We start from the raw sequence: 25,719 nt of genomic DNA on the forward strand, positions 1-25,719 counted from the left end.
CCCCACAAGCTTATCAGCAGTGATTTCTCCCTGCAGAGGCAGCCTCCACCTGCTTCCTGCCGAGATGGGTCGGTTCAGCCTCACTCGCTACAGCTGGAGATGGTGGGGAGCAGATGGCCCTGCTTGGCCCAGATTCCAGCCAGATTGCCAGGGAGGTGTGGGCGGAGGGACAGAGTTGGTGCCAGTCGCGGGAATGTAGGAGAGGAGGGTGGGAGCCACCTCCTGCCGTCTTAGTGGGACCTTGCTTGCATGGGGGGCAGTGGGCACCACCGCATTGTGGTTCTCGAACCAGCAGGTGCTCGGGGCTCTCTAGAGAGAGATGGCTCTGTCCTTTGCAGCCAAGGCAAGTGCTCTTGGAAACGCAAGGTGTCGATGGTTACATCCCCGGTGCCCAGCACCTGGCCGGACCAAGCAGGAGCTTAGTGGCTGTTTTTCATTTGTATTTAAAAAAAATAAATGATGGTAGTAGCTTTCAGGTATTTTCTTACTTAATCCTCAGGGCAACCCCACAAAGGAGCCATGGCTATGATCCCCATTTTACAGATGAGGACACTGAGGCTCAGAGAGGAGGAGTAACTCGCTTACAGCTCTAGCTGAACAAATATGCAAGAACAGATGGCTCATGCTGACAAACTGGTGGCCGAGCCTGGGAGCTGGGGCTTGGGGAGTGGGGAGCTGACCTAAGTGTGGGCAACCATGTGTGGACACGGCTGGCTAGAGGGAGAGCATGCCCCACTTGTGTTTGTGCTCCCTGAGTCCTAGCTGACTCCTGAGACACCCCCAAGCCAGCTTCCTCCATTGTGCAAGGTGCTTGGAGAGCAAGGGATGAGCCTGGAGAGGTACGGAGATGCGACTGCCAGGTACAGCTGAACAAGCTGCACACTGCACAACTCCAAGGCAAGCCATTCACACAGACTATGATGAGAGCAACGCATCCTTGGAATGGGGCAAGGTGGCCACCCTGTAGGTCGGACCCCACCACTCAGGGCCTTGAAGACCAGGGTCTGCAAACCTTTCCTGTAAAGGGCCAGATAGTAAATATTTTAGGTTGTGTGGGTCATAAAGTCTCTGCTGTTGGGTGAAAGCAGTTTCAGGCTACATGTAAACAAATGAACGTGGGTGTGTTGCAGTGAACAACGTGATCTACAGGCACAGGTTACCTGCCAGATTCGGCCCATGTACCGTAGTGGGCCAGCCCCACGAAAGGACTGTGAACTTCATTCTAGGAGCAAGGTGGAGCCACGACAGCGTTTTAAACAGGAAGCGGGAGGAGGCAAGCTCACATTTAACATGGCCCCGAAAGACCCTTCAGTGCCGCCCCAGGACCTGCGGTGTTTCTTCTGTCCAGCGTGTAGATCCCTGAGCCCATCTGTCTGCAGGAGGAGGCCCGGCCGGGGCCCCAGGGGCTCCGAAGCTTGCCGAAGCAGAGGCCACTGCTATCCCCCTCCTCCCCACGCCGGCCGTCAGGGCCCCTGCAGCCCTGCTTCCTGCTCTGGCCTCAGGGGCAGCGCCGAGCAGCCCTGGGGCCCACAGTCTGGCCTTCGGAGTCTGAGCGTCCCACCTGCTCTGCTTGGTTGTGTGTGACCCGGACCCTCCGTCTCCTCCACGGGGGGAGTAATTACAGATGGAGACCCAGGAGAGAAGGCAGTCTGCGTGGACCTGGGTGCAGAGGACTTCTAACAGAAGACACGATGGATGGAGGAATCATTTTCCTTGTGGAACTGGAGGCAGGAAGGCCTGGTCATGCCCTGAGTGCGGGCAGTGGGGTCTCGGCTCCGGTGAGGTGTCCGGGGCCAGGCTCCCTGCTGGAGCAGAGCGCACTCACAAGGGGGCCTTGGCTCCTACATATGACGGGTACTCTGTAGAGATGGGGGTGATTTGTCGCACCTTTGGGCTGAAGATAACTGCCCGCCATGGGAGTAATTCCACATCTGGGGCTCCCAGGCAGCACGGAGAACACCCCGATAATTACTGCACACAAACGCTTTTGGCAGCTGGTGTGTAATTTCTCCCTCAAGGAGTGTCTTCTGGGACAGGGAGCCTGGTCCACCCTCCACCCCCCCCGCCCCCCGCCCCCGCCATGGGATTTGAACCCTTGTCTCATGTGAGCAGAACCTTGCCCAAACCCCTCCTACACAGGAACACAGTGGCCACTTCTACTCTCCCAAAGGCTACCTGCCCAGCCCAGGGCATTCCCCCTGGCCTGCGGATGGGCAGGCTGGGCCTCGGTGATCAGTGGCCTTGCCATAAATCTTACCCAGCCCTGAGGCGGCGACCAGCTACCAGGGCATCTGGGAGGGGCCTGCAAGCAGCGCCGAATATGACAGGTGCTGTCACAGGACGGGCAGGGTGGTCTGATTTGCTTAGAGCTGGAGAGGCTGCTGATGAGGTCAGGGTCCAGGAAGAGTGGCTGAGGACTTACCGTGTGCCAGGCCTTAGGGAAAGGACAGTGCCAGGTCACTGTCCTGCCCCCCTTGGGGCTTAGTGTCCTACCACAGACAGACCCAAAGCCCCTAATTACCCAAATAGTTATGTAATTATCATCGTGAAAGGCTATAAATGAGATGTATAGGAACTGTGGGTGCCCTCATCTGGGGAGTTTCAGCTGAGACCTAAAGGTTGAGGAGTGAGGCGGATGGGGGTGTGTGCGTGTGCGTGCATGTACATGGCATGCGTGTGTGTTAGGGGTGGATTCCTGAATGGGGCTGGCTGGCTGGTAGATGGGTGGATGGTTGAATGGACACATGGCTAGATGATTGATGCTTCCACGCAGTGGGAACAGGCTATGCAAAAGCTCAGAGGCCAGAGGATGTAAGGTGACTCTGTACCTGATGAAAGACCATTGTGGAAGATGTGTGGAGTTTTAAAAATGAGACTGGAGAGGTAGGGAGGGAGGGAGGAGCGCTGTGTACCACTGAGCAAGTAGCGCACTGCACTGCCCTAGGAGGTGCCGGTCTTGTAGACAGCAGTGTGAACGGTGCCCCCTGGATTGTGCAAGGGATCACATTCAGGAGGGATCTCATCACGTGGACCTTGTATGTCTTCGTAAGGTTTTTGGACCTTGTTCCCAGAGCAGTGGGGAACCATGGACGGCCTTTAACAGCGGGCTGTGGGGCTAATTTCCATTTATGATAGCCCAAACCAGCGCTGTCCCATAGAACTTTCTGCACTTTCTAATATGGTAGCCACACGTGGCTATTGAGCAGTTGAAATGTGGCCAGAGCAACTGAGGACGTGACTTTTGAATTTTTATGAATTTAAGTTTCAAAAGCTATAATAATAGCCAGATGTGCAAGTGGTTCCACAGGGGAGAGGGCGGCTCCAGAGACTCTGATCATACCCTCTGCAGACTCCTGCCACTCCTAACCCGCGGCCTGCTGGAGACCTCACCTCTTGCCAGAAGCCTGGTGGAGGCCTCAAACTCCCCTTCGCTCGGACCTCAGTTCACACTCAGGCCAAGGATGCCACAGGGCTGTGGCACCAGGAACTGGGGCTGAGGAGGATGGAGCTGAGGGCCCGCGTCCATCCCCTACTGCGCCTGGGACCTCGTCTTTTCCTCCCATGCCTGTTGTGAAGAATCAACAGATGGTTAGCATCAGGACCTGGGGGAACGGGGGTCTTCCCCGGGCCCTCGCATCGCCCCACACCCGGTGCACGACGGGATGCTCACTCCTGTCTCCTCTGTTGCAGTACGCTACTTCCTGAAGAGCAAGGTCAGCCCTGATTTGTGCAATGAGGATGGACTCACAGCCCTGCACCAGGTAAGGCCAGGCTCGCTGGGGTCCCTGGATCCCTGCCCGCCACGTGAAGCGTGACCCCCACCTCCCTGCTTTTTCCTGCCCAGAACCCTCAGGGAGGAGGGAAGGAGGGAAGGGAAGCCTCAGTGGCCTCATCTGAAAGGCTCTCCTCTACTTGGGGAAGAGACATGTGTCTGTCACAAACATGCCCACGGAGCCCCCGTGCGCGCATGCGCGCGTGCGCACACGACCTCCAGGGACAGCGAACCTTTGTCCACTACATCCTCACTGCCCAGCGAGAGTCTTGACAAACAAAGCGAGTTTGTTTTGAGCTTGAAGTTTATGAAGCATGTTTATTCACACCCACCAAGGCATCCCTCCACCCCGGTGAGAAGGGATTGACAGGGAGGCCATGTGACCTGCCCGGGCTCACACGCCCTGATCTGTGGCCTTGAACTGGGATCGGTCACAGCACACACCCTTTCTAGGGCAGTGCGATGGCCTAGCCTCCCTAGCTGGTCCCCAGCATTCAGTTGCCCTGCCCTGTTTCATCCTTCACGCAGTGGCCTCAGGGATGCCCAGGTCAAAGTCTCATGTTACTCAAAGCACTCTGTGTCTTCCCACAAGGCTCCTGGAGGCCTGGCCCCTGGCCAGCCCTCCCTGCTTCCCGGCCCTCCAGGCTCCAGCCACGTGGCTTTTCTGGTCCTTCCACACGCTGGCTCCTCCCCACCGCATTTCTCACGGCGTGTGGGCATGTGCCCTGGTTAGCCCCAGTGGGTGGCAAGGGCCCAAGAGCTGTGCTGTGCTATAGGATCCTTACCTTCTGAGCACGCCCTTGGTGGCCATTTGAGCCATTAGCCTGAGCATTTGATGTTGGCCTCCCTCTGCCCAGACTCAGCTTCATGAGGGCAGAGCCCATGTCTCTTGCTCATTGATATGTCCTAGCGTCTTTCCCCATGCTGGCATACAACGGGTGCTCAATATGTGCATGCTGACTTAATGAACACACGGAAGCCTCCCTGTGCCTTGGCCCAAGTTTCTGAGCAGGAGGACTTGTAGGCAACCTGGAGGGCGGGAGGCCAGGCTGCCAGAGCCCCAAGCTGGTGAGAGCCTCTTCCTGTCCCCAGGAGGGCAGGAAGGGATGGACGACAGCTGGCCGCTGCCCCGACCCGGCAGCCCCAGGAACAAGCCCCGCCCCTGGCCATCAGCCCAGTGGCTTCGTATGTGTCCTTTTGGCTGCTTTTCCTGTCCACAGGGCGTCCCGCATCCACTGATTCTAGCTGTGTGATCTGGGGCAACTTACTGAAGCTCTCTGTGCCTCATTTTCCTCATCTGTGAAATCAGAATAACAAGCACACACAACAACACGGGGCTGTTGTGAGGATTATATGAATACACATAACAGCCCTTCAAGCATCTCCCGACACTGCATAAATAGGAGATGGCACTATCATTATTAAAATCTGTCACATTGTTCGCGTCTGTGCAGAGTCACTTTGCTTTTGTGAAGTGTAGGTTGATCCTCACAACAGCCCTTTGAAAATATTATCAACCCCATTTTACAGCTCAGGAAACCGAGGCTCAGGGACAGCACCGTCCTGTAGAATGTTCTGGGATGGTGGGCAGTCCTGTGCATCTGCCCCATGCAGGGCGGTAGCCGCTAGCCGAATGCGGGCCCTGGAGCACTCGGAATGTTGTTCTGAGGAGCTAACGAGGCAGTTCATGGCCAAAGGTTAGCGAGGCGGTTCCAGTGGCCCTCCACTGCACTCACAGTGGTTACTGGTGAAGCGACAGGCTGTTTCCACCGCCAGGGGCTGTCCTTACTGTCGCTCCTTCTGACCAAGGAGCACATTAGGAAGCAGCTTCACACGCCTGGCAAAGGAGTGTGGCTCTTCTCCTCTCGGCAACAGGGAGCCTTCGGGGTTTGTAAACTGAGACTGATGGTTTGATGAGGGTGCTCTCTGGGCGGAGGCTGTGGGAAGGGGGAGAGACAGGGAGAGACCGTGAAGCCTCACCAGTGCAGTGGGGCTGGGGGCAGGGATTTAGGAACCGGCATCCCCACCCGGTGCTAGATTCGATGTGGGAAGGGAGGGGGCGGGAGGCGTCATCCAACTGCAGGTGCCATTTCCCACCTTGGGGAGTGTAGGGGAGGAGGCCTGCCCGCTCCACCACCAAGCACCCCAGCGCGTACCCCAAACCCAGCCCTTGCTCTGGCCGGGCCTTTAAGGCTGGGCATCCCTCTCACGAGACTGCAATTCTGGGTGCACCGTCTCCTCTCCTTTCAACCTGAGCTCCCCCGCCACACCATCCTCATGTTTTCTGCAGCCTAAGGGTGGGTTCTCTATGGGCCGCTCCTCCTATGGACAGGGGCTCCTCAGACCCACCTCCCTGCCACAGACAGCCTGCGGCCCCTTGCGGGTCCCCACAGCCCCACGCCAGTGTTTTTGGCGCCCTCTGCTGGCCGTGCAGTGCCACTGCATGGTTCTCTCAACCACCTGAGGCAGCTCCACACTTCTTGAGTCACCTGTACCCCGCCTTTCTGGAGAGATGCCCTCAGACCCAGCCAGCCCCAGACTGGGTGGAGCAGAGAGGGAATCTGGATCTCTGGCATCATCTGTGTAAACAGCTGCTCCTTTCCCACATGCCCTTCTGGTGCTGAGCCCTGGCTCTGCTAGAGATGGGGTCAGGCACAATGGCCCCCTACCCCATCCCCACAGCCAGGGTTGTGGGTTCCCAAAGGTGCCCCTGATCCTTTTGCTGACATCCAGTCACTTCTCCCTATGCCCAGAGATACTCCTGTAGGCCCAGCCACCATCATCTCTTAACTGGATGATTTCAACATAGATTCTCACTGTCCCTCTCCTCCCCCAAAAGTGCTCACATGCAGTCTGTTCTCCACGTGCAGCCAGAGGGAAGATTTAAAAAAAAAATAAGTCTGATTATGTTGCTCCTCTGAATATGACTCTGCAACATCTCCCATTGCATGAGGGCCAAGCCCCTCCCTGGATGGGGAGTACTGAGCCCAGATCCCTGCTTCGTCCCCTGCTGGCTTCTCCATCCTGGTCTATAAAGTGACTCCCTGTCTTCTTCCTCTGTCCTCGCCTCTCTCTGCTTGTGGGCTTAGACCCTCTGTCCCCTTGGGGTCTTTCTCTCTCTGTCCCTGGAGTGTGAGGGCTCTAATGGCCGTCAGAGCTCTGTCTCTCTGGGGGAGCTGCAGAGAGTCTTCCCTCTCACCAGGACTGACCTACGTGTGCACAGGCGGGAGCACAGACATGGCTGTGTCCTTTCAGGGGCTATATCGGGGTCCCCAGAGCCCTGATGTGGAGGTGGGTTCTCTGGGGGGAGTCTTGGTTACCTGGGGCTTCCCTAAGAACAGAGCTCCTGGGTCAGGAGTCCCCAAGTCAGAGGTAGCAGACTGTGACCTAGGGCCACACCTTGGAGGCGACTGCCAGGAAGAGGGACTCCCCCCAACAGCCCCCTCATCCCACCGACACCCACTCCTGCTCCAACCCGAGCAGCCCTCCTTGAACATATTCATTCTCTAAGAGTCGTCCATACAATTTTGTTTGAAGAAAGCCTTCAGGAATTAAAAAAGATTTTAAAGCCTCATTCAAAATTTCCTTTCATTTCACCAACACTTGCAGAGCATCTTATTGCCTCCCCCTTATGCTTTTTACGTTTCACTTATATTTGTATCTTTGAATATTAAGAACTTACTCATGGGGAAACCGAGGCTCAGAAGGGCTTTGTGGCTTGCCCAGGGTCACACGGCATGTAAGTCATACAGCTGGATTCAGACTCAGACAGTTTGGCTCCACTGTCCTTCTCGTGGCCTGCTAAGGGGAAGCTGGCGTGTCCCCACCGGGGCCGGGGCCCTGCGGAAGCTGACCTTGCCTGTGTCCCCCCTCACCTTCCCCCCGACAGTGCTGCATCGACAACTTTGAGGAGATTGTCAAGCTGCTCCTTTCCCATGGTGCCAACGTGAATGCCAAGGACAACGAGCTGTGGACGCCCCTGCATGCGGCGGCCACCTGCGGCCACATCAACCTGGTGAAAATCCTCGTTCAGTAGTACGTGGCCCTCTCTCCCTCGGGGGCAGCCTCCGCCCTGCCTTTGGTGGTTTTGTTTCTGCCTTTGGTCTCCCTCCTCTCTCCTTTTCGTCTCGGGTGCCACTTCCTCTGCCTCTCGTGGGAGCTGGTGTCTCTCTCCCCACACCCTCCCTCCACCTCTGTCTCTGTGTCTCTCTCTCCTCCTCTGCCCCCCCTTCCTTTCCTCCCTCCGTCTCTGTGTGCCTTTCCCACTTCTCTTTGTCTCTCTTCATTCTGTCTCTCCCTTTTTGCTGTTTCCCCCCAAATATTAACACACAACATAAGATCGACCACCCTTGCATTGTGGGAATGATCCCCATTGGTCTTGGTGAATAATCCTTTTGATGTGCCACCGAGTTGGGCTTCCTGGTATTTCATGGAGGACTTTTGCATCCATGTTCATGAGGGATGTGGGTCTGGAGAGTTCATTCCCTTTAGGGGCTTGGTCTGGCTTCATATCAGGGTAGCCTTCTCTTTTTTTAAATCTCTTTGTCTCTGTGAATCCATGAGTTTATACTCAACTCCTCTGCTAGTATTCTTTATGTCTTGTTGCCATTTTTGGCTTCTTTTGCTATTAAAAAAAAAAAAAAAAGCAAGCATACTTCCTTGGCCCTGTCTCCCAGATGCTATTTACATGCTTTTCCTTGGGGGCAGAACCTGCTTTGAGGGGCACCATGTAGTAATGTTTTCCCTAGGAATAAGGCCATTTCTGTATGTGCCGTTCTGATGGGCCTTTCCAGCCCTTGAGTTCCTTCTAGTTTGCTCAGGTTCTGTAAGCACATAGGAAAGACAACATTCCGTTTCAAGTGTGTTCGATTGAATTCATCTAATAACTGGTGGGCACTTGAGCTGGGTGGGCACTGGGCACTCAGGGATGCAAAAGTCCTAAGAGACCGGGCAGGAAACCAGGGCATTTCAGTGCTAGTGCTGAGACAGAGTGAGTCCTGGGAGGCCACGGAGAGCATCTGAGTGCAGGGAGTCAGGAACAGTGGCCAAGAGCAGGTGACCTTTTGCAGAGGTCTCGGCAAAGCCGCAGGAGCTCATCAGGTGGCTGCAGGGGGCGATGGAGGTGATTGTCGAGGCTCAGAGAGGTGGATCAGCTTGCCCAAGGGCACATGGGAGCACAGAGAGGTCTCAGTGCAGGACTCTTCGGCCTGAGGACTTACTGGTAGTCCATGCCCACACCTCTGATGACAACCTGGGTGTGACTCAATCTGCCAGGAGCACCTGATCAGTGATGGTGCCCAGAGGGAAGGGAGTGGTGCCAGCCTAGTGCAGTGGGTCCCCAATGCTGATCTGTACCAGAATCATGTGGGCCATGGCTTCAGAATACCCACTCCCAAGCCCCACCCCCAGAGACTGTTTCAGGGGGTCTGGAGTAGAGTCCAGGAAGTTGCACTGTATTTCAGGGATGCCCAGGGGATTCTGCAGGGCAGCCCAGGACCACACGTGGGAACCACTGGCCCCCAAAATAGGTTCTGCTGGGGAGCCCCAAGGCTCCGTCCTGCCCCTGTCCTGTCAGCCTCTGGGTTGGGACTTGGAGACAGTGGGGGAGAGCTGAGGATGTTTCTGCAGGGGGACACAGATTGAAATAGAGTGGGGGTTTGAGCCTTGACCCTCCCACATCCTCGCTGTGTGACCTCGGACAAGCAACTGAACTTGCCTGAGTCTTTGTATCCTCTTGAGTGAGATGGCCAACAGGAACAACCCGAAAGGACTAGTATGAAGATTAAAGAAGATGATGTGTGCATAGGGCCATTCGTGTTATTTGTGTTATGGTCACCAGGGAGGACTTTGACATTTGTCCCCAAGTGCCTGCCTGCTGGCCCAACAGAGCAGGAAGCCGGGGGAGGTCTGCTGGGACAGCTTTCCTGGGAGAAGCTGAGTCCTGAAGCCGCTGTCCTAGCTGGGGTGCCCCAGCGAGAGCGAGGGGCTGGGGGCGCTGGGGTGCACAGCGGGGTTGCAGGTGAGAGGCCGGAGGGCAGAGGCAGCCAGACCAACCCCAGCCACACCTCCCCGGCCTTCACTCTCACCTTCCATCTCCAGTGGGGCCGACTTACTCGCTGTCAACTCGGATGGGAACATGCCGTATGACCTCTGTGAGGATGAACCCACCCTGGATGTCATCGAGACGTGCATGGCGTACCAGGGTAAGACCAGGGTGGCACGCCCTAACGTGGGCACAGGTTATTCCCAGCCAATGAGCTGGCTACATGCCCACCTCAGGCTCAGCGCCCGGGAAATGGGATGGGTCCTCATTACGATTGTTATCCTGGTGATTAGCAAGATAAAGACAAAAAAGGACCCTTGGAAAACCGTGCTGGGCAGGAGGGAGGCATTGTTCTCCTCTGTGTCACCCACACACGCAAGCGGCCTCAGCTGGCCCTGTCTCCCCTTCGTCAGCTGTGACAATCCAATTCAATAAACATTCACAAGAAAGATATGTTCCCATTTGGGAAAATAATCAAGAGTCAAGAACATTCGCGGGTGCCCGCTCAGTGCCAGGCACCATGCTGGCTGCCAGGGGCCCGGGTAAACAAGCTGTGGGCTGTTTTCAGCTCACAAATGAGCTTCAGAGAGGAAACAAAAGTAGCAATCAGAGACCTGCCCACCCCCACCAGCACGCGGACATATTTCAGGAGGTCTCCGCAGAAAGCTCAAATCCAGACCCTTGGCCGCAGTGTGAGGGCCGGCCGGGACCCTGCCCTTGAGTTCCTTCCCCCGGGCTGCTGTGATAACCACAGTGGGGTCCCTCCATTCCCCAGCACCCAGGCTCTGCCTGTCCGTCTTCGGCCGACCGTCTTCGTTTTTGTACCAATCTGGTGAATCTGTGGGCCCCCCTTCGGGAATTGTGTTTTCAAATGTGGTTGTCACAATCACAGGATCGATTATAAAGGAACCCAATGATATTAAACTATGGCTACCAAAATATTCCTAAACGTGTTATGTAGAAACTTGATTAATTCACGAAACAGCAAGATGACATGTTAGGAAAGTAGGTGCACTTTCTGCTGGTGACAAAGCCACAGGCATTGCTAGTTCTGCTGTGGATTTGACTTTTGGCCTCATGGAAGGAAATGCTATATTTCAATTCAACGTTAGTGCTAATGAAATTGTCATTTTTTCCTCCTCCTTTCCAGTTTACAGACCTCCCCCAAATTCTGTCCCAGAATGTTCCATCTAATGGACCTTTGTATAGAACATGTCACTTTCGCCTCCTTAAATGCTATTTAGTAGCTGCCAGTAACAATTAGACTTTTAGCCAGAGATTCAGGCTACAGAACATCTGTCCGGGTCCTTCCACCTCAGTGGACTCGACTTGCTATTCAGAAGTTATGTATTTGTTTGTTCATTCGTTCATTCATGCATTCATTCATTCCCATAACAGAAATTCATGAAAACACCATGCCACGAACACAGCCATGGTCGGGATGAGGGGAACCAGCAGACCCCTGGTCACATAGGTGGTCAGAGGAGGTCAGCAAGGGAGGTGATCCCGGCTGGGTCTACAGCATGAGGCAGAGCCAGCCATTTGAGTGGTTGGAGGCTGACAGGTGGACGGTAGGGATTTCTGGTGTAGAGGAACAGAATATGTAACAGTAACCAGTACTCTTGTAGTGCCTACTGGGCACCAGGCAGGAATGGCCCTTGTTCAGTGGGCCGGTTCGTGGCTGTGTGTTCACCGGGCCTAGGAGACAGTGACCTCTGGGTGTGGCTGTCTAGTCCCTTGCCCGGCAGGCCCTGGGGAGTAGGAGCTGTGCCTCGCCCATCTGCCCCGCCACCCCTCCCCGAATGGGGCCTAGGCCCGGGGTGCTGACTCGGTCCTCACTTTCCTACACAGGCATCACCCAAGAGAAAATCAACGAGATGCGGGCGGCTCCTGAGCAGCGGATGATTGCAGACATCCACTGTATGATAGCAGCGGGCCAGGACCTTGACTGGATAGATGCCCAGGGCGCCACACTGGTGAGCAGACGGGCCAGGGCGGGTTGGGGCTGGGGGGCTCAGTACCAGACCAACTCGGGCTGAAGTGGGCCAGCACCTGGTCGAAGTTAAGCTGACACAGTTGGGGCCCGTCCGTGGCCTTGAACCTCCTCCAGACCTGCTCTGGGGCTGGGGTTGCCCCCGGAATATGGAGAGTTAGCAGAGCAGGGCTCAGCGCCTTTGAGAATCTGGCCAGTCTCAGCTGGGGCTGGGGGTCAGGAACCCTGATGTCCACCAGCTCTGTCTCGCAGTTCCTCCTTCACCTCAAGTTCCAGGTGTTCATCCGAGCTCATTATGTTGTTGTCCTCCAGTGGTGTCTCCCACATAAAGACTGGAGCCACCAGCCATCCACTCTCACGTGCCACTTTGCTTTGCACCGCCCATTACCCTGCCTTAAGATCTCCTCTCCCACCCCTCCGCCCAGCCTCAGCAGCCTCCCCGAACCTCGCCACAACAGCCTTTCCCCTGGGTTCTTTGACTTCCGAGCCCAGACACCCCCAGTCATCCATCCGTCCATCGGTTCATTCATCCATCCAAGCAACACACACCCGTGTGCCACATACTTCACTAGACCATGGAGACAGAGAACAAGGGAACCCTCTTCTCTCTCAGGTCTGCCTGATTGGCTCCACTCATCCTTTCAGCTCAAGTGTCAGGGATTGGAAACGTTGACCTCTCTTCTTAGGCTCTCCTAGCACGATGGAGCCCCGTATTGGGGAGGGTCTGCTTCTGAGGCTCTAAACTGAAAACAAGAGCATGGCCTCGGAAGCCCATGTACCCCCTCCGCCGATGGCTGGGCCTTGGCCTCGGCTTGGGGTCCGTGCTGGCCGTGAGCACTCAGGAGTCTCAAAATCTTGAGCTCACCAGGTAGGGCTCAGCAGTACCAAGACCGCTCACTGCCCCTTAGGCCTGACCTGGTGACTCAGGTGTAATGACTGGGCTCCTCCCACCTGGTTCCTGAGCCCCACCCTCTGCCTCATGCCCTTTCCAATTAACTGGGTCCCTGCTCAGCCCAGCACTCAAAGATTCAGTGAGACCGAACACTGCGGTACGAAGGCAGAACCAGGCTGTCCCAGGGCCAGGCCCATCCTGGCTGGAGCTTCTTTGGGTCTGTGGCTGGGCCCTCTAGACGCACGGGTTTCCTCCTCTTGGACTGAGGCTGGCCAGGCCCATACTAGGTCTCAGGTCTTCCCAGGAAAGTGGGGTTTACTAACAGTCCCTTCCACACCAGGTTGTTGGGAGGAATAAATGGGATTCTGCATGTAGGTGCTAAGCACAGAGTCTCTAAACTCTCAGTAGATATTAGGGGTTCACGTTGTCATTATTATTACTAACACTATCACGATCGCAGTCATGCCTTTTTATTCCCCGCCAAGTATGAGGCCGCACAGTTTGTAATGTCTGGCTGGCCCTGTCGGCTGTCATCTCCCCAACTGGCAAACAGCACACATTTATAAATCAGATGATTATTCTAATTTTCTTGTGTGCGAGTACCAGATCACAACCAGGCTTCTTATGCAAATTGAAAAATAAAGGAATACCTCTGTTTGCCAGAACCTTATAGCAGCCGTACCCCAGGATGAGGCAACGTCGGACCATCGGGGCCGTGTTCTGAAGGGCTGCTTCCTAGGGCCGTGCCTTCTCTGTCCCACGGCCTGCAGCTCTGTTGTCCAAGAGCTCAGCTCCCTGGAGCTCTCTGGTCTCCTCCCAGCCAGCCTTCTGCCGGCCTACTTGGGCTCTCACCTCTGCCTCCCACCTCGGCTGGGCAGTTGGTTTCTCTTTGCCTCACCTCCTTACTCCTTCATCCGTTCCCACGGTGTGCCTCGTCATCACTCACGGCTCTCTGAGAATGTTCATCACTTACTGAGTGTCTGTCGCGTGCTAAGTGCTTTATGTACTTTCTGGAGATCAAGCAGATGGGACAAGCGAGGTCCCCAGGGTGGTGTCCATCACCAGAGGCCTTGAATGGTGTCAGATAGAAGAGCTGTGGCCTCAGCACGAGGCTTTCCTTTATTGGATGTACCGATTGCCTATTGTGTAATGAAGGAGCCCAAAAACTTAGCCTCTTGAAACAACGATCGATATTTATTATCTCACATGGTTTCTGTGGTTAGGAAATTGGGAACAGCTTAGCTTGGTAGCTCTGGTGGGCGTCTCCCAGGAGGCTGCCATCATCTGAAGACTTGACTGGGGCTGGAAGATCCATTTCCAAGATGGTGCACTCACACGGCTGGCAAGTTAGGGCTGGCCTCAGTGTTTCACCTCCTAATGGCCTCTCTGTACTACATGATGGCTGCTTTATCCGAGAGTGATTGATCCCAGAGAGCATGAGGTAGAAGCAGCGATGCCTTTTATGACCTCACCTCAGAAATCACACACCGCCACTTCACAATGTTCTACTTGTTAGCAGTGAGTCACTTGTTCTGGCCCACATTCAAGGCAAGAGGAATTAAACTTCCTCTCTTAAGGGAGGTATGTCAGAGAATTTGTAGACATTGGAGACAATTTGTAGGACACGCTGGGCCTCTGAAACCCCCTCCTCAGAGCTCAGCACATGGTAGGGACTCAGTAAGTGCTGTTGCGTTAACCACAGGGGCTCTCAGACCAACCACAGGATGAAGAGTGGCCTTAATAATGCTTTGCAATGTGGCTGGATTTCTGCTTCATTCTATTCCATTCTACCGTCCCCGGAGATGAGCTGGGATTTGGGTTAGGAAGAGGGCTGTCCCGTCTCCAAAAGTGGGACTGGCACCCATAGGGAAGGCTCACTTTCCCCCTCTCCTTCAGCTGCACATAGCTGGAGCCAATGGATACCTGCGGGCAGCTGAGCTCCTCCTGGACCACGGGGTGCGCGTGGATGTCAAGGACTGGGACGGCTGGGAGCCCCTGCACGCAGCTGCCTTCTGGGGACAGGTAACTCTCAGCCGGGGGCTGTGCGCGAGGGCATGAAGGACCCGCCCGCTGTCCTCGGGGCTGGCAGTTGGTTCACAAGACCCACTTAAGGTGTGGACTACAGCTAGTTTGTGGGATAGGAAAAGACCTAGAGAATTTACAAAAACATTTGATAAGTTGTGTCCTAAAGAAGATGATAATCAAATTTACCAAATTAGAAAATTCCTCACATTTCTGATTTGCATCGTTTCTCCCTCTGTTTCCCAGATATAAAACTCTGATTGCAGCTTTTACAGTCCCTCCTTAGATACCTGGCAGCTCGGGGCGCCTGGGTGGCTCAGTTGGTTGCGTGGCTGCCTTCGGCTCGGGTCACGTTCCTGGGGTCCTGGGATCGAGCCCCACGTCCGGCTCCCTGCTCAGCGGGGAGCCTGCTTCTCCCTCTCCCTCTGCCTGCCACTCGGCCTACTTGTGCTCTCTCTCTGTCAAATAAATAAAATCTTTAAAAAAAAAAAAGATACCTGGCAGCTCTAGATTTACAGCGGACTCCTGCTATCCCTTGGCACGGCCCAGGCATGTCGGAGGAGGTGTCAAGCCCATTGTGTTGCCAGGATTCCTGGCTCCAGGGTGCAGAGCCTTCCCTGCGGACCAGTTTTGCCCCATCACTCTTACATCGGATCCTGAGAAACGTGGGGGCACTCTCTCTACCTCCTAGGCTTTTTGAGCCCAGGGGGAACGTGGGCTTCTTCCTGTATTTCAGATGCAGATGGCAGAGCTATTGGTGTCCCATGGGGCCAGTCTCAGTGCTAGGACATCCATGGATGAGATGCCAATAGGTAAGCCCCGTATACAACCCAGTACACGCTTAGTTACTCATCAATTTTTTGAGGGATATTGGGATAATTGGGTAAATACAGAGTTGGCTAGATGGTGGATTGGTGTGTGGACGGGTAGAAGAATGAATGAATAAATTAATGAAGGGTAGATTAGTGTACAGATGAACAGCTGGATGGATGGATAGATAAATGTATGGATGAGTGGATGGATGATGGATGGGGGATGGATGGATGGATGGAAGGATGGATGGATGGATGGATGGATGGATGAATCAGTGGATGGGTGGGTAGGGGCTGAATTGATGGGTGGATGGCTGGGTCAGTGAGTAGGTGGATAGATGAATGAAGGGATTGGTTGGATTGAACGGGTAGGTATATATGATTCGAGATATCTATAAGTTTTGGCTTGGGCTACGTAAAGTACCTGCTTGTTTCTCTTGATACTTCTTACATCACTGGAGAGTTGATGACTCCTGTTGGAAACTACTGAGGGTGGATGGATCTTTTGGTCATAGCGGAGAACCTTAGGAGCTGTGACTGTATGGGCCCTGCGTTTCCTGTTTTTATCCTCTAAGGATTGGGGTGTAGCCCAGGAAGTGAGGCCGGTGTTGTTTCCCTCCCTCCCGGGATGCCCCCAAAAGATGCTGGAAGTTTTCAGTGCATTGGGGTGGCAGCTTCTGTGGTCTGGAGGGCCCTTGGGGGCCACGGGCCCCTGCACTGCTCCCCACAACAGCTTCCTCTCCCCTTCAGACCTGTGTGAGGAGGAGGAGTTCAAAGTCCTGCTGTTGGAGCTCAAACACAAGCATGACGTCATCATGAAGTCACAGCTGAGACACAAGTCATCCTTGAGCCGGAGAACGTCCAGCGCGGGGAGCCGTGGGTGAGTCAGGGCAGTCCGGCCGCGGTCCCCCAGGGCGCTCCTGCCTGTGGGGCTTGGGCGCAGCCCACCAGCAGCTCCTCTCTCCCCTCAGGAAGGTGGTGCGTCGAGCCAGCCTGTCGGACAGGACCAACCTGTACAGGAAGGAGTACGAGGGAGAGGCCATACTGTGGCAGCAGCGGAGCGCGGCTGAGGATCAACGGACCGCCACCTACAATGGGGACATCAGGGAGACCAGGACAGACCAAGAGAATAAGGACCCAGTAAGTGTCTACATCTGCATGTGAATGGACCCAAGCATTCTGTAGTCTTTTCTGCTGACTTCCTTCATCACCATGAACTTCATCTCTGTGCAGGGATGTAGCAGTAGTTCAATCTTTTTCCTTGGTCTGGAGAGTTCTGTTGTTTAAATATACTACAGTGTACGTGTCCATTCTCCTGTTGGTGGACATTTGGGTTGTTTCAAGTTTGGGGCTACTCCCAGGTTCTCTTTCGGTGGTCCCCCCACCCTAAAGGTAGCCACTGTTTACCTTTGGGGCTACTTTGAATAAAGCTGCTCAAGACATTCTTATACATGGTTTGTGGTGTGCATAAGCCCTATTTGCTGAAGGCTTGTATAGCCAGAATGCAGAACGAGTCATGGGGAGGCTACTAGAGATGCTGCCAAGGAATTTTCCAGAGCGACTGTACCTCTGCTCTCCCAGCAGCCCCACTGAGCTCTTCTTGCCCGTCCCTTTTCATCCGAGCCACCCTGGTGGGCTTGCTGCACATCACTGGGGAGGTGTTTTTGTTTTTGTTGTTTTAAAATTCTGGTGTCTAGGTTGCAACCCAGACTAATTAAATCGGAATCTTTGGGCCTGGGGCTCAGGCTTTATATTGATGTATTTAAAAAAAAATTAATAAACTTGATTTTTTGGAGCAGTTGTAGCTTATAGAAGACATACGTAGGAAGTACATGCAGTTTCCACACACCCCCTTCATCATGTGGGGTTTTCCAGTGGTATTAACATCTTGCATTAGTGTAGTAGGTATATTATCATTGATGAACCAATATTGATACATGATTATTAACTAAAATTCATAGTTTACCTTAGGGTTTACCCTCGGTGTTCGACATTCTATGGATGTTGACAAATGTGTGATGTCATATATCCATCATATCCGTTAAAGTTTCATACAGAATACTTTCACTGCCCTAAAAATCCCTGGTGCCCCACCTGTCCATCCCTCCCCAGCCCCCTGGCAACCACTGAACTTTTTACTGTCTCCATGGTTTTGCCTTTTCCAGAATGTCATAGAGTGGGAATCACATGGTGTAGCCTTTTCAGATGGGCATTGTACACGTGTTTTTAACTCCCCAGGTGATTCCAATATGCATCCGAAGCTGAGAACTAGTGTCTTAGATCTGTGCTCATCAAAGCATCATCAGGAGTTTGTTAGAAACGCTGAAATTCAACCCAACCCAGACCTGGTGATTCAGCATGTGCATTTTCACGAGAGCCCCAGTTGACTCATATGCATGGAGTTAGAGAAGCGCTGATTTAGACAATGAAGAATGGTCTTTTCCAGGACCATTCAGGAAGTAAAGAAAATAGATACAGGGGTGCCTGGGTGGCTCAGTTGGTTGAGCGGCTGCCTTCGGCTCAGGTCATGAGCCTGGAGTCCCGGGATCGAGCCCCGCATCGGGCTCCCTGCTCAGCAGGGAGTCTGCTTCTCTCTCTGACCCTCTTCCCTCTCGTGCTCTCTCTCATTCTCTCTCTCTCTCTCAAATAAATAAATAAAATCTTAAAAAAAAAAGAAAATAGATACAAAAATTCAAGCTGAAAAAAAAAAATGCTCCAAATGTGGCATCAGTCTGCCTGCATAGCTCAGAGGTGCCATTAAAAACAAAAAGAAGAGACATACATAAATGGAAGCTTACTATGGGAAGTGCCCCTCACCTTACTGTATTTTAACCTAATTATATATTTCTTGGAGATCTTTCCAAGAAATGGAGATTCTTGGAATCACGAATCAGCACAGGAAGATTGCTTTCGTTTTTTTTACCAGATGTGGAACATTCTAGAACAAGTACTTGTCATAATTTCCCACCTGCCTAATGGTGACTTTCAGGCTTTTCTCCCCTAAAGGAACATATATCTGTGAAATGAAGTCCTAGAAATGGGCTTGCTGGTGCAAAGTATGCATTCTTTCTTAAAAACGAATTTTTTGGGGGTGGGAGATGATGTGATATTGTCCTCCAAAGAGATTGTGGCACTTTACGTACCTGCCTGTTTCCCCACACTCTTGCCGACACCAAGTCATAACACATATTTTAAATATTTGTCAGTGTGATAGGTAAAGATAATTTTGTTGCTTTAATTTTTGTCATTAATTATGAGTGAGATTGAATATTTTCTCCTGTGTTTATATGCTATAAACATAATAGCATATGTTTAATAATAATAATATTGATATTATTATTTTTTTATCATCATCATCATTGCTGTGAGCTGCACATTAGTCTCCTTTGTTGGTTTTTTTCTGTTGGATAGTTGGGCTTTTTAGAATGGGCTTTTAAGAATTGTCTATTTGGGAAATTAGTCCCTTTCTGTCATATATGTTGTAGTTTTTTTTAATGTGTCTTTTGACTTCACTTATGGTGGGTTTTACTATGGTTTATATTTTTGTGAGCATGAAATGTCGCTACCTTTGAGTTTCTAGTTTTTAGGCAGTGGCTCCTTTTAAAGCTCTTGTTATCCAGGGATTTCTGGGTTAGAATCTCCGCCGTTCACAGTAGGTATTTGCTGGGAATACATAGGAAAGATTATAGGTGACCAAAAACTCAGCTAAAACCGGCTGACATGAAACAGGAATTTTTCAGCTCGTGCAACTGCAGAGTCTGGGACCAGCTGAATCTTGGGGCTCCAAGTGCACCCCTTCAGCCTCCTTTCACATCAGCTTTGCTGTCAAGTGGGCCCTTTGATGTGCAGTCCCCCCAGACCCCCAGCTTCCATTGTCCTCACCACCCTCGAGTTCTGCACACACAGAACTTCTCTTTCTCAGTTGTTCTGGCACAAGTCCCAGCGTTGAGTCTCATGGCATCAATTTCAGTCAAGAATCAATTCCTGCAGGGAGTATGTTGATGGGCCAGGCCTGGGGGTCATGGTCCAGCCCCTGCAGCAAGGATGGGGATCAGTCAGCTCTCCCAAAACACATAGATTGGCGAGTCCCCTAAAGCGGAATGCAGGTCCCATTAGCCCAGTTGGGCAAACAGGTCCAGACAAGAATGCCCTCTGCAGAGATGCAAGTGGGGAGTGCGTTCCGATCCTCTAACCGGCTGGCAATGTTGTCCTTCTCCCCTTCAGAACCCCCGGCTGGAGAAGCCCGTGCTGCTTTCTGAGTTCTCTACCAAGATCCCGCGAAGTGAAATGGATGGGCCTGTTGAGAATGGCCTCCGGGCTCCGGTCAGCACCTACCAGTACGCGCTGTCCAACGGGGACGTCTGGAAAGTGCACGAGGTGCCCGACTACAGCATGGCCTACGGCAGCCCCGGTGTGGCCGACGCCACCCCTCCCTGGAGTGGCTACAAGGAACAGAGTCCCCAGACGCTTCTGGAGCTGAAGCGGCAGCGGGCTGCAACCAAGCTGCTCAGCCACCCCTTCCTGAGTACCCACCTGGGCGGCAGCATGGCCAGGACGGGCGAGGGCGGCAGTGAAGGCAAGGCCCCCTTGATCGGAGGCAGAACTTCACCATACAGCAGCAATGACACCTCGGTCTATTACACGGTCACCAGCGGAGATCCCCCGCTCTTGAAGTTCAAGGCGCCCATGGAGGAGATGGAGGAGAAGGTCCATGGCTGCTGCCGCATCTCCTAGTCTCTGTGTCACGGAGGAGAGAGATGCTTCGGGGAAGGGTCTCTGGGATCCAGACCCACCCAGCGGCCCTGGCTGGGGAGACATGAGAGGGCAGCTTGCGGGGAGGTGGGCTCTGCTTTCCAGGGGAACGCTGACCCCACCTCTCACCCAGCAGCCCATAGCATCGCCACTTCCCACGGTTCTGCTGCTTCCTGCTGCATTGTCTGCCATCAGAAACAAGGCCCATCGTGGCTTCCTGACTCACCCCGCTGCCAGATTTTGGGAGGGGGGGCTGGGATTCCAGTTTGGTTGTCGGTAAAGGCTTCTCTGGACCAGTACCCGCATATCACATACCGGCGTGCACGTGCACACACACACACACACACACACACACACACACACTCAACCATGTGTGGGAATGACATAGCCGGGCTCGTGGGAAGCAGGTGGGATTGATGATTTGTGGGCTCTTCCCAAAAGGATTGAGGCTAAGACTCCGTTTTGTCACCACTGCCAAAGTGGCTTTAGCAGCGAAGGGGGCCTGCTAAGCTGAGACTCACAGCCCTACCCGGAGTCATACCGGGCCTTTTGTCATCATCCACATCTGGAAGGAGCAGGAGGTCCACTCTTTGATCAGAGGGAGCTATGAAGCCACATGGGTCCATGAGATGGGCAGTGGCCTGCTCCCCCAGAGCCTTGCCCACGCTGGGAGCCAGCTGTGTGACCTCCCGGAGGCTGAGGTGGAGAGCCAGGCTCTTCCATTCCCGGAATAATCCAAATCACATTTTACTTCTGGATGGAAGTAGCAAAAATTGGAAGGAAGAGGGAACAAAGTTAGTGTGTCCAAAAGTGCACTTGATAAAAGAATTCTCTTAGGCGGCAGAACGCCAGGTGAGAGATAACTGAATTTGCTTTCTTGCTTTCTTTCCTGGATAACATCATGATCACTAGGTTTTACGGACTGGTGGTCGAAACATGGAGCTAAGGGAGGAGCTTGCTTTGGAAGGGCTTTCCAGGGCGAGGAGTGAGTTGGTGTTAATTTCTGTAAGCATCTTTAGTAGCTGTGACATAGCCCAGTGCCCTGGGGGATCTTTGTGAATATTCAGGTAGCTTCAGTCCAGCCTGTGTCAGCCAGACTTCCTCAGCCTGAGCCATCAGAGTGAGTAGTAAGGGACTGCTGGGAGGCCCCCACCCGTCCCAGAGTAAATGCCTAGGACCCCAGGCCCAGCTTTGCCTTTTTTGGAATGCTTGGTGAGACAAGTCTGCCAGGTAGCCCTTGTGAGGTCCTGCCGGGCCCAGGGGCTCCCAGCCTGCCCTTGTGGGAGTGGTGACACTCCACGGCTGCAAATCCAATGTGCCCATGACCAACACCCTGCATTGCGTTCAGGAGAGCAGTGGTGGGGCTGGAATGGGGCTTCCCCACGGCCCAACAGTCTCGTAGCCCTGATCTCCCCGACGCTGGGGAGGGGAGACTGAGAAGGGCAGGCTGCCCACCACCTCTCTACTGCATCTTCTCAAGAGCCCCCTTGAAATTGCTGCCCATGAGTTGGGTACTGTCCACAGGCTCAGCCAAAACCTATTGGTGAACTTAATAAGCAGCAGGTTTGTTCCCTGCTCTGAGCGCCTTTTATTTGTCCTAAAACTACCTCCTTAGAACTCTGAAGGGGTCCCCTAGTCCAGATTCTGGGATTTGGGGGACAACTCTGGGTTCCTTCTAATCTTCTTCTTTCTGAGCCTATGAGAAATTCTCCCCGAGGGGCACCTGGGCCAGAGGGAGGGGGGCTGGGGCTAGAGGAGCCCCCCTGTGCCACAGCTCTAGTAATGGGGTCTGCTGTTTATCAGTCCCAGCCCCCACTGTGGCCTCCGTGGCCCCCCAGCCCAGAGAGGGAGCTGGATCCCAGGGCCTGGCTGATGCTTTACCAGGAGCAGGGCAGCTGGACCAGAGAACAGAGGGCTCTGTGGAGTTACTGTGCACCTGGTGGCTCCTGGGTGCACGGAGGGTCCCAGCACCAGGCCAGCCCCACCCCAACTCCAGGACAGATCCAGTCTAGGGTGGAGGGGCAGCTCAGGAGGCTGCAGATGGGTAGGCATGATGCCTCCCGAGTCCCTGGCATCTGTCTGGGGCAGGCTCTCCATCATGTCAGCCTAGGAGCCTAGGAGCGGGGCAGAGGATGATCCGGAACACACATACCTTTGGCTTTAAAACAGTGTTCAGATTAGACTGACCCTGAATTCCTCTTGAGCCAACGTAGCTGCAAGCAGAAGAAGCCATACACTCCTAGGAGGGGGCTGTGCAGGGTTTCCCGATCTGTTTGCTTGGGAGCTGGAGACTGAAGGCACTTCTTGCCCAAGCTGAGCCCTCCTGGCCGGTCCCTCCTTTGCCCTCACTTGTTGCCTCCTGGGCCATTCATCTCCCACCCAGAAGGCCGGGAATCCCAGCTGATTCCCTGGCAGGAGCCAACTGCAGACTCATAGGCATTTTAGCTCTTGTTTTCAGTTGGGGGTAAGTCATTCCCTATTAGGGCTTCAGGGACCTGGGGAACTTTCCCCAAGGGTCTCCTTGGTGTTGAGGGACAAGGGGTCAGGGTGACTCATTTATTTGCTCACGTAGTTTATTGAGTAGCTGAGACCCTACCAGGCACTACGTTAGGTTCTCGGGGTAAAGGAGGAACAAGACAGGGTGAGGAGACTGCCTTGTACGGTTTTCATCCCTTGAGGACCACCGGTATCAGCAGCCCCATTCAATTCACTTGAGACGGAGTGACCACATCCTGGTCCAGCTTCAACCCGGTTTCTAGCTCCTAGAATCCCTAGAGAAACTGCTGCCGTGGCCATCCCTGAATAACATTTGCTATCAAATGCAGATGTTGGATCTTGGTTCTAGGGAGACAGCATTCCAAGTCTGTCCGGAACTTTCAGGGATAGCTGCCTTCAGGCCAGCATCTTTGGGGCGTTGTATAATAGCAGTTTGAGGTCAGCAGGTAGAAGAACCAAGAGTCTGGAATTTGCTGTCAAATGCATCTCGGGTTCTGAAACTCCTTGTCTCTTCCTCATTTTTGCTCATTTGTTATGGGGTCCTCCTGCCCCACCAATGGATAATGGGAGACGAGGAACTTCTTTAACACTGAAGCCTTTCCTCAAGCGTCTGCCTCTCCTCCCGATGGGTGGGGATCAAGGAGCTGGAAGAAAGCTAGCAAGGTGTACCAGATGCTCAGCTCCCTCTGAGACCAGACCGGTTAAAGGAGGCTACTTCCAAAGCATGTGCCACGTGGCTCACGGTGAGCTCTAGCATTTTTTTTTTTTTGAACTCTGGCCTTTGCTCCCACCCTGTGCCCCCAAACCACCGAAAATTGGTGGCCATCATCAGATAGTGAGTTCCTGGCAAGAGCGCAGGGAAGTTGAATAAACCCTGGCCCCAGCTCTACTGAAGAGTTCAGGATGTAATTCTCCATCAAATACACAGCAGCGATTAAACCGCTCTGCACTGTTTGATCAATTTCAGTGGCTGTAGGAAACCTCACGGGAGGTGGCCCCTGTCCTACCCCACCACAGTTTGCTGGCTTCGTCATAACATGAGGCCATTTTGGTGATTGGTGTCAGATACCTTTTGATCTTGAGCTCTCTCTCCCACTTGCTTTCCCAGAGCAGGATACTGGGGCAATTTCCAGAAGGGCAGTTTTTTACGAGATACCCAGAAGGACTGTGTTTAACTCTTGCTATTGTGGCCTGGGGACGGCCTCCCCCACCCCAGTGCACGTAAGAGCAAAGGGGTCATGTGGTCAGTGGTTGACTCTGCAGAAGTGACCCCCTTTGCCAGAAGCTGTAGACCTCTCCTTGACAGGAGACTCTTGTTGGCCAGTTCACCAGAGGGCCTGCTTCCCATGGGCATTGCAAGTGCGACAGTGCGGGGCCTGGCTCTGCACACTGAGGAAAAGTCTGCAGAACCCCAGCCCTCCGCAATAATTCCCCAGACCAGAAGCCACTGACGTACAGAGAACATTTAAGAAAAATGTATTTTATGTGAAAAAAAAGTTAAAACTCTGTATACTGTATCAGCAGCTTTGTGTAAAAATAGCAATCAAGAGAGTCTAATATATTTAAAACTTTTTTTAAAAAAAATCCTTGCAGATCTTTGATATTGTATTGAAGTAACTTCCAGGTAGCTCCTTGCCATGTGGCAGTGGTGGGCCTCGATCCAAGACCGAGGCTCGACCACACCCAAAAGGGGCATGCTCCTGGAGTTGCTTCCAGCTGCCGAGGCCTGTGACAGAATTCCCTGTTGAGAGTTTTTAATTAAGATTATTAAATTCCTTTTAATAACACCTGCTAGCATGGCTGTGGTTATTGCTGTGAGCTCACTTGAATTATGGTGATTTGAATTCACAAAGAGGTGATCCCTGGGAGAGAGGGCAGGGAGGGCTCCTGGTCCCAGTCCCCACTACAGAGGGCTCTCCCATGAGGCCCCTAAAACAGAGGGAGCTCTCTGAGGGCTCAGACATGGAGCAGATGTCTTTCTAGACTGGGGGAATGTGAAACCCGAGGAATTCAAGAAAAGAAGGGTGGTTGGGAACGACCTTCGCTTTGTCAAATGTTCCCTTTGGAATAACATGGAGCCCCATAACGATACACACGTGCGCGCGCGCGCGCGCACACACACACACACACACACACACACACACACACACACACATTCAATATCCGATATACATATCGGATATTGAATGCCAGAGCAGGAACACATGGATGGAAGGCAACCCCACTTAGGCTTCAAAAACTTCACAGGCAGGTTGGGGATGGGGAGAGGGTGGGAAGAATAGAGGTATCTTTGCAGCAATGGGCATTCATCAATTTTAAATGTTTACTGGTTTACAAGTAATCATGGTAACCTCTCACATTTATGAAGAGGCATTTTACAGTTGTACGTGTGCTTTCTCATTTACACAAAGAAAACGTGGCCTCAAAACGGACTCTTGGATTTAGCGCTGTGATGGAGCTCCTGATGATCTTGACAAGAGGCTTTGGTTGAGCAGTGGAAGCATAGCCTGTTTGGACCAGTTCGAGAAAGAATGGGAGGAAAACGGGACAACTGGTTTCAGGTTTTATGCTATAAGAGGAAGCTCTAGAGGAATGTAAGGTCAAGAGAGGGTGGATCTAAGATGAAAAATATTCCAGCATGTTTGTAGGCTGATAGGAATGAACCAGTGAAGAAGGGAAACCGGCGATCTGGGCAAGAATTGCTGTAGGGAAGTAGGTTAGTAGTAGCGGCGCTGGCAGCGAACGCCCAAATGGAAGGATTGGTGTTAGGCGCAGAGGTAGTTCATTGGTGGTAACAGAAGGCCCAGTATGTGGGCAGAGGTGTAGACAGGTAGGTAGATGTGGCGGGAGCGTGTCAAAGTTCTCTCTGACCGCTTCTATTTTCTCAGTGAAAGAGGAAGCAAACTCTAAGCGTAAGAAAAAGAGGAAAAGGTAGAA

General features: G+C 53.2%; 1 protein-coding gene across 2 annotated transcripts in view; it reads left to right on the forward strand.

Annotated features, from left to right (window-relative positions):
* PPP1R16B (protein phosphatase 1 regulatory subunit 16B) overlaps positions 1 to 24,569 on the forward strand; it is an 89,735-nt gene extending 65,166 nt beyond the window's left edge. Inside the window, exons 3-11 of one of the 2 annotated variants that reach the window (XM_028121860.2) lie at positions 3,691 to 3,761; positions 7,662 to 7,807; positions 9,872 to 9,975; positions 11,667 to 11,791; positions 14,597 to 14,722; positions 15,459 to 15,534; positions 16,285 to 16,414; positions 16,506 to 16,674; positions 19,759 to 24,569. In XM_028121860.2, the coding sequence (XP_027977661.1) occupies positions 3,691 to 3,761; positions 7,662 to 7,807; positions 9,872 to 9,975; positions 11,667 to 11,791; positions 14,597 to 14,722; positions 15,459 to 15,534; positions 16,285 to 16,414; positions 16,506 to 16,674; positions 19,759 to 20,268 (1,457 nt within the window). In that variant the 3' untranslated portion in view covers positions 20,269 to 24,569. The remainder of the gene's footprint in view (positions 1 to 3,690; positions 3,762 to 7,661; positions 7,808 to 9,871; positions 9,976 to 11,666; positions 11,792 to 14,596; positions 14,723 to 15,458; positions 15,535 to 16,284; positions 16,415 to 16,505; positions 16,675 to 19,758) is intronic. The other variant, XM_028121861.2, reaches the window with a different exon arrangement.
* The last annotated feature ends 1,150 nt before the right edge of the window (positions 24,570 to 25,719 follow it).

This window comes from Eumetopias jubatus, unplaced genomic scaffold, assembly GCF_037043125.1.
Source record: "Eumetopias jubatus isolate StellerSeaLion01/CBP00866 unplaced genomic scaffold, mEumJub1_p1.0 scaffold_9, whole genome shotgun sequence".
Lineage (NCBI taxonomy): Eukaryota > Metazoa > Chordata > Mammalia > Carnivora > Otariidae > Eumetopias > Eumetopias jubatus.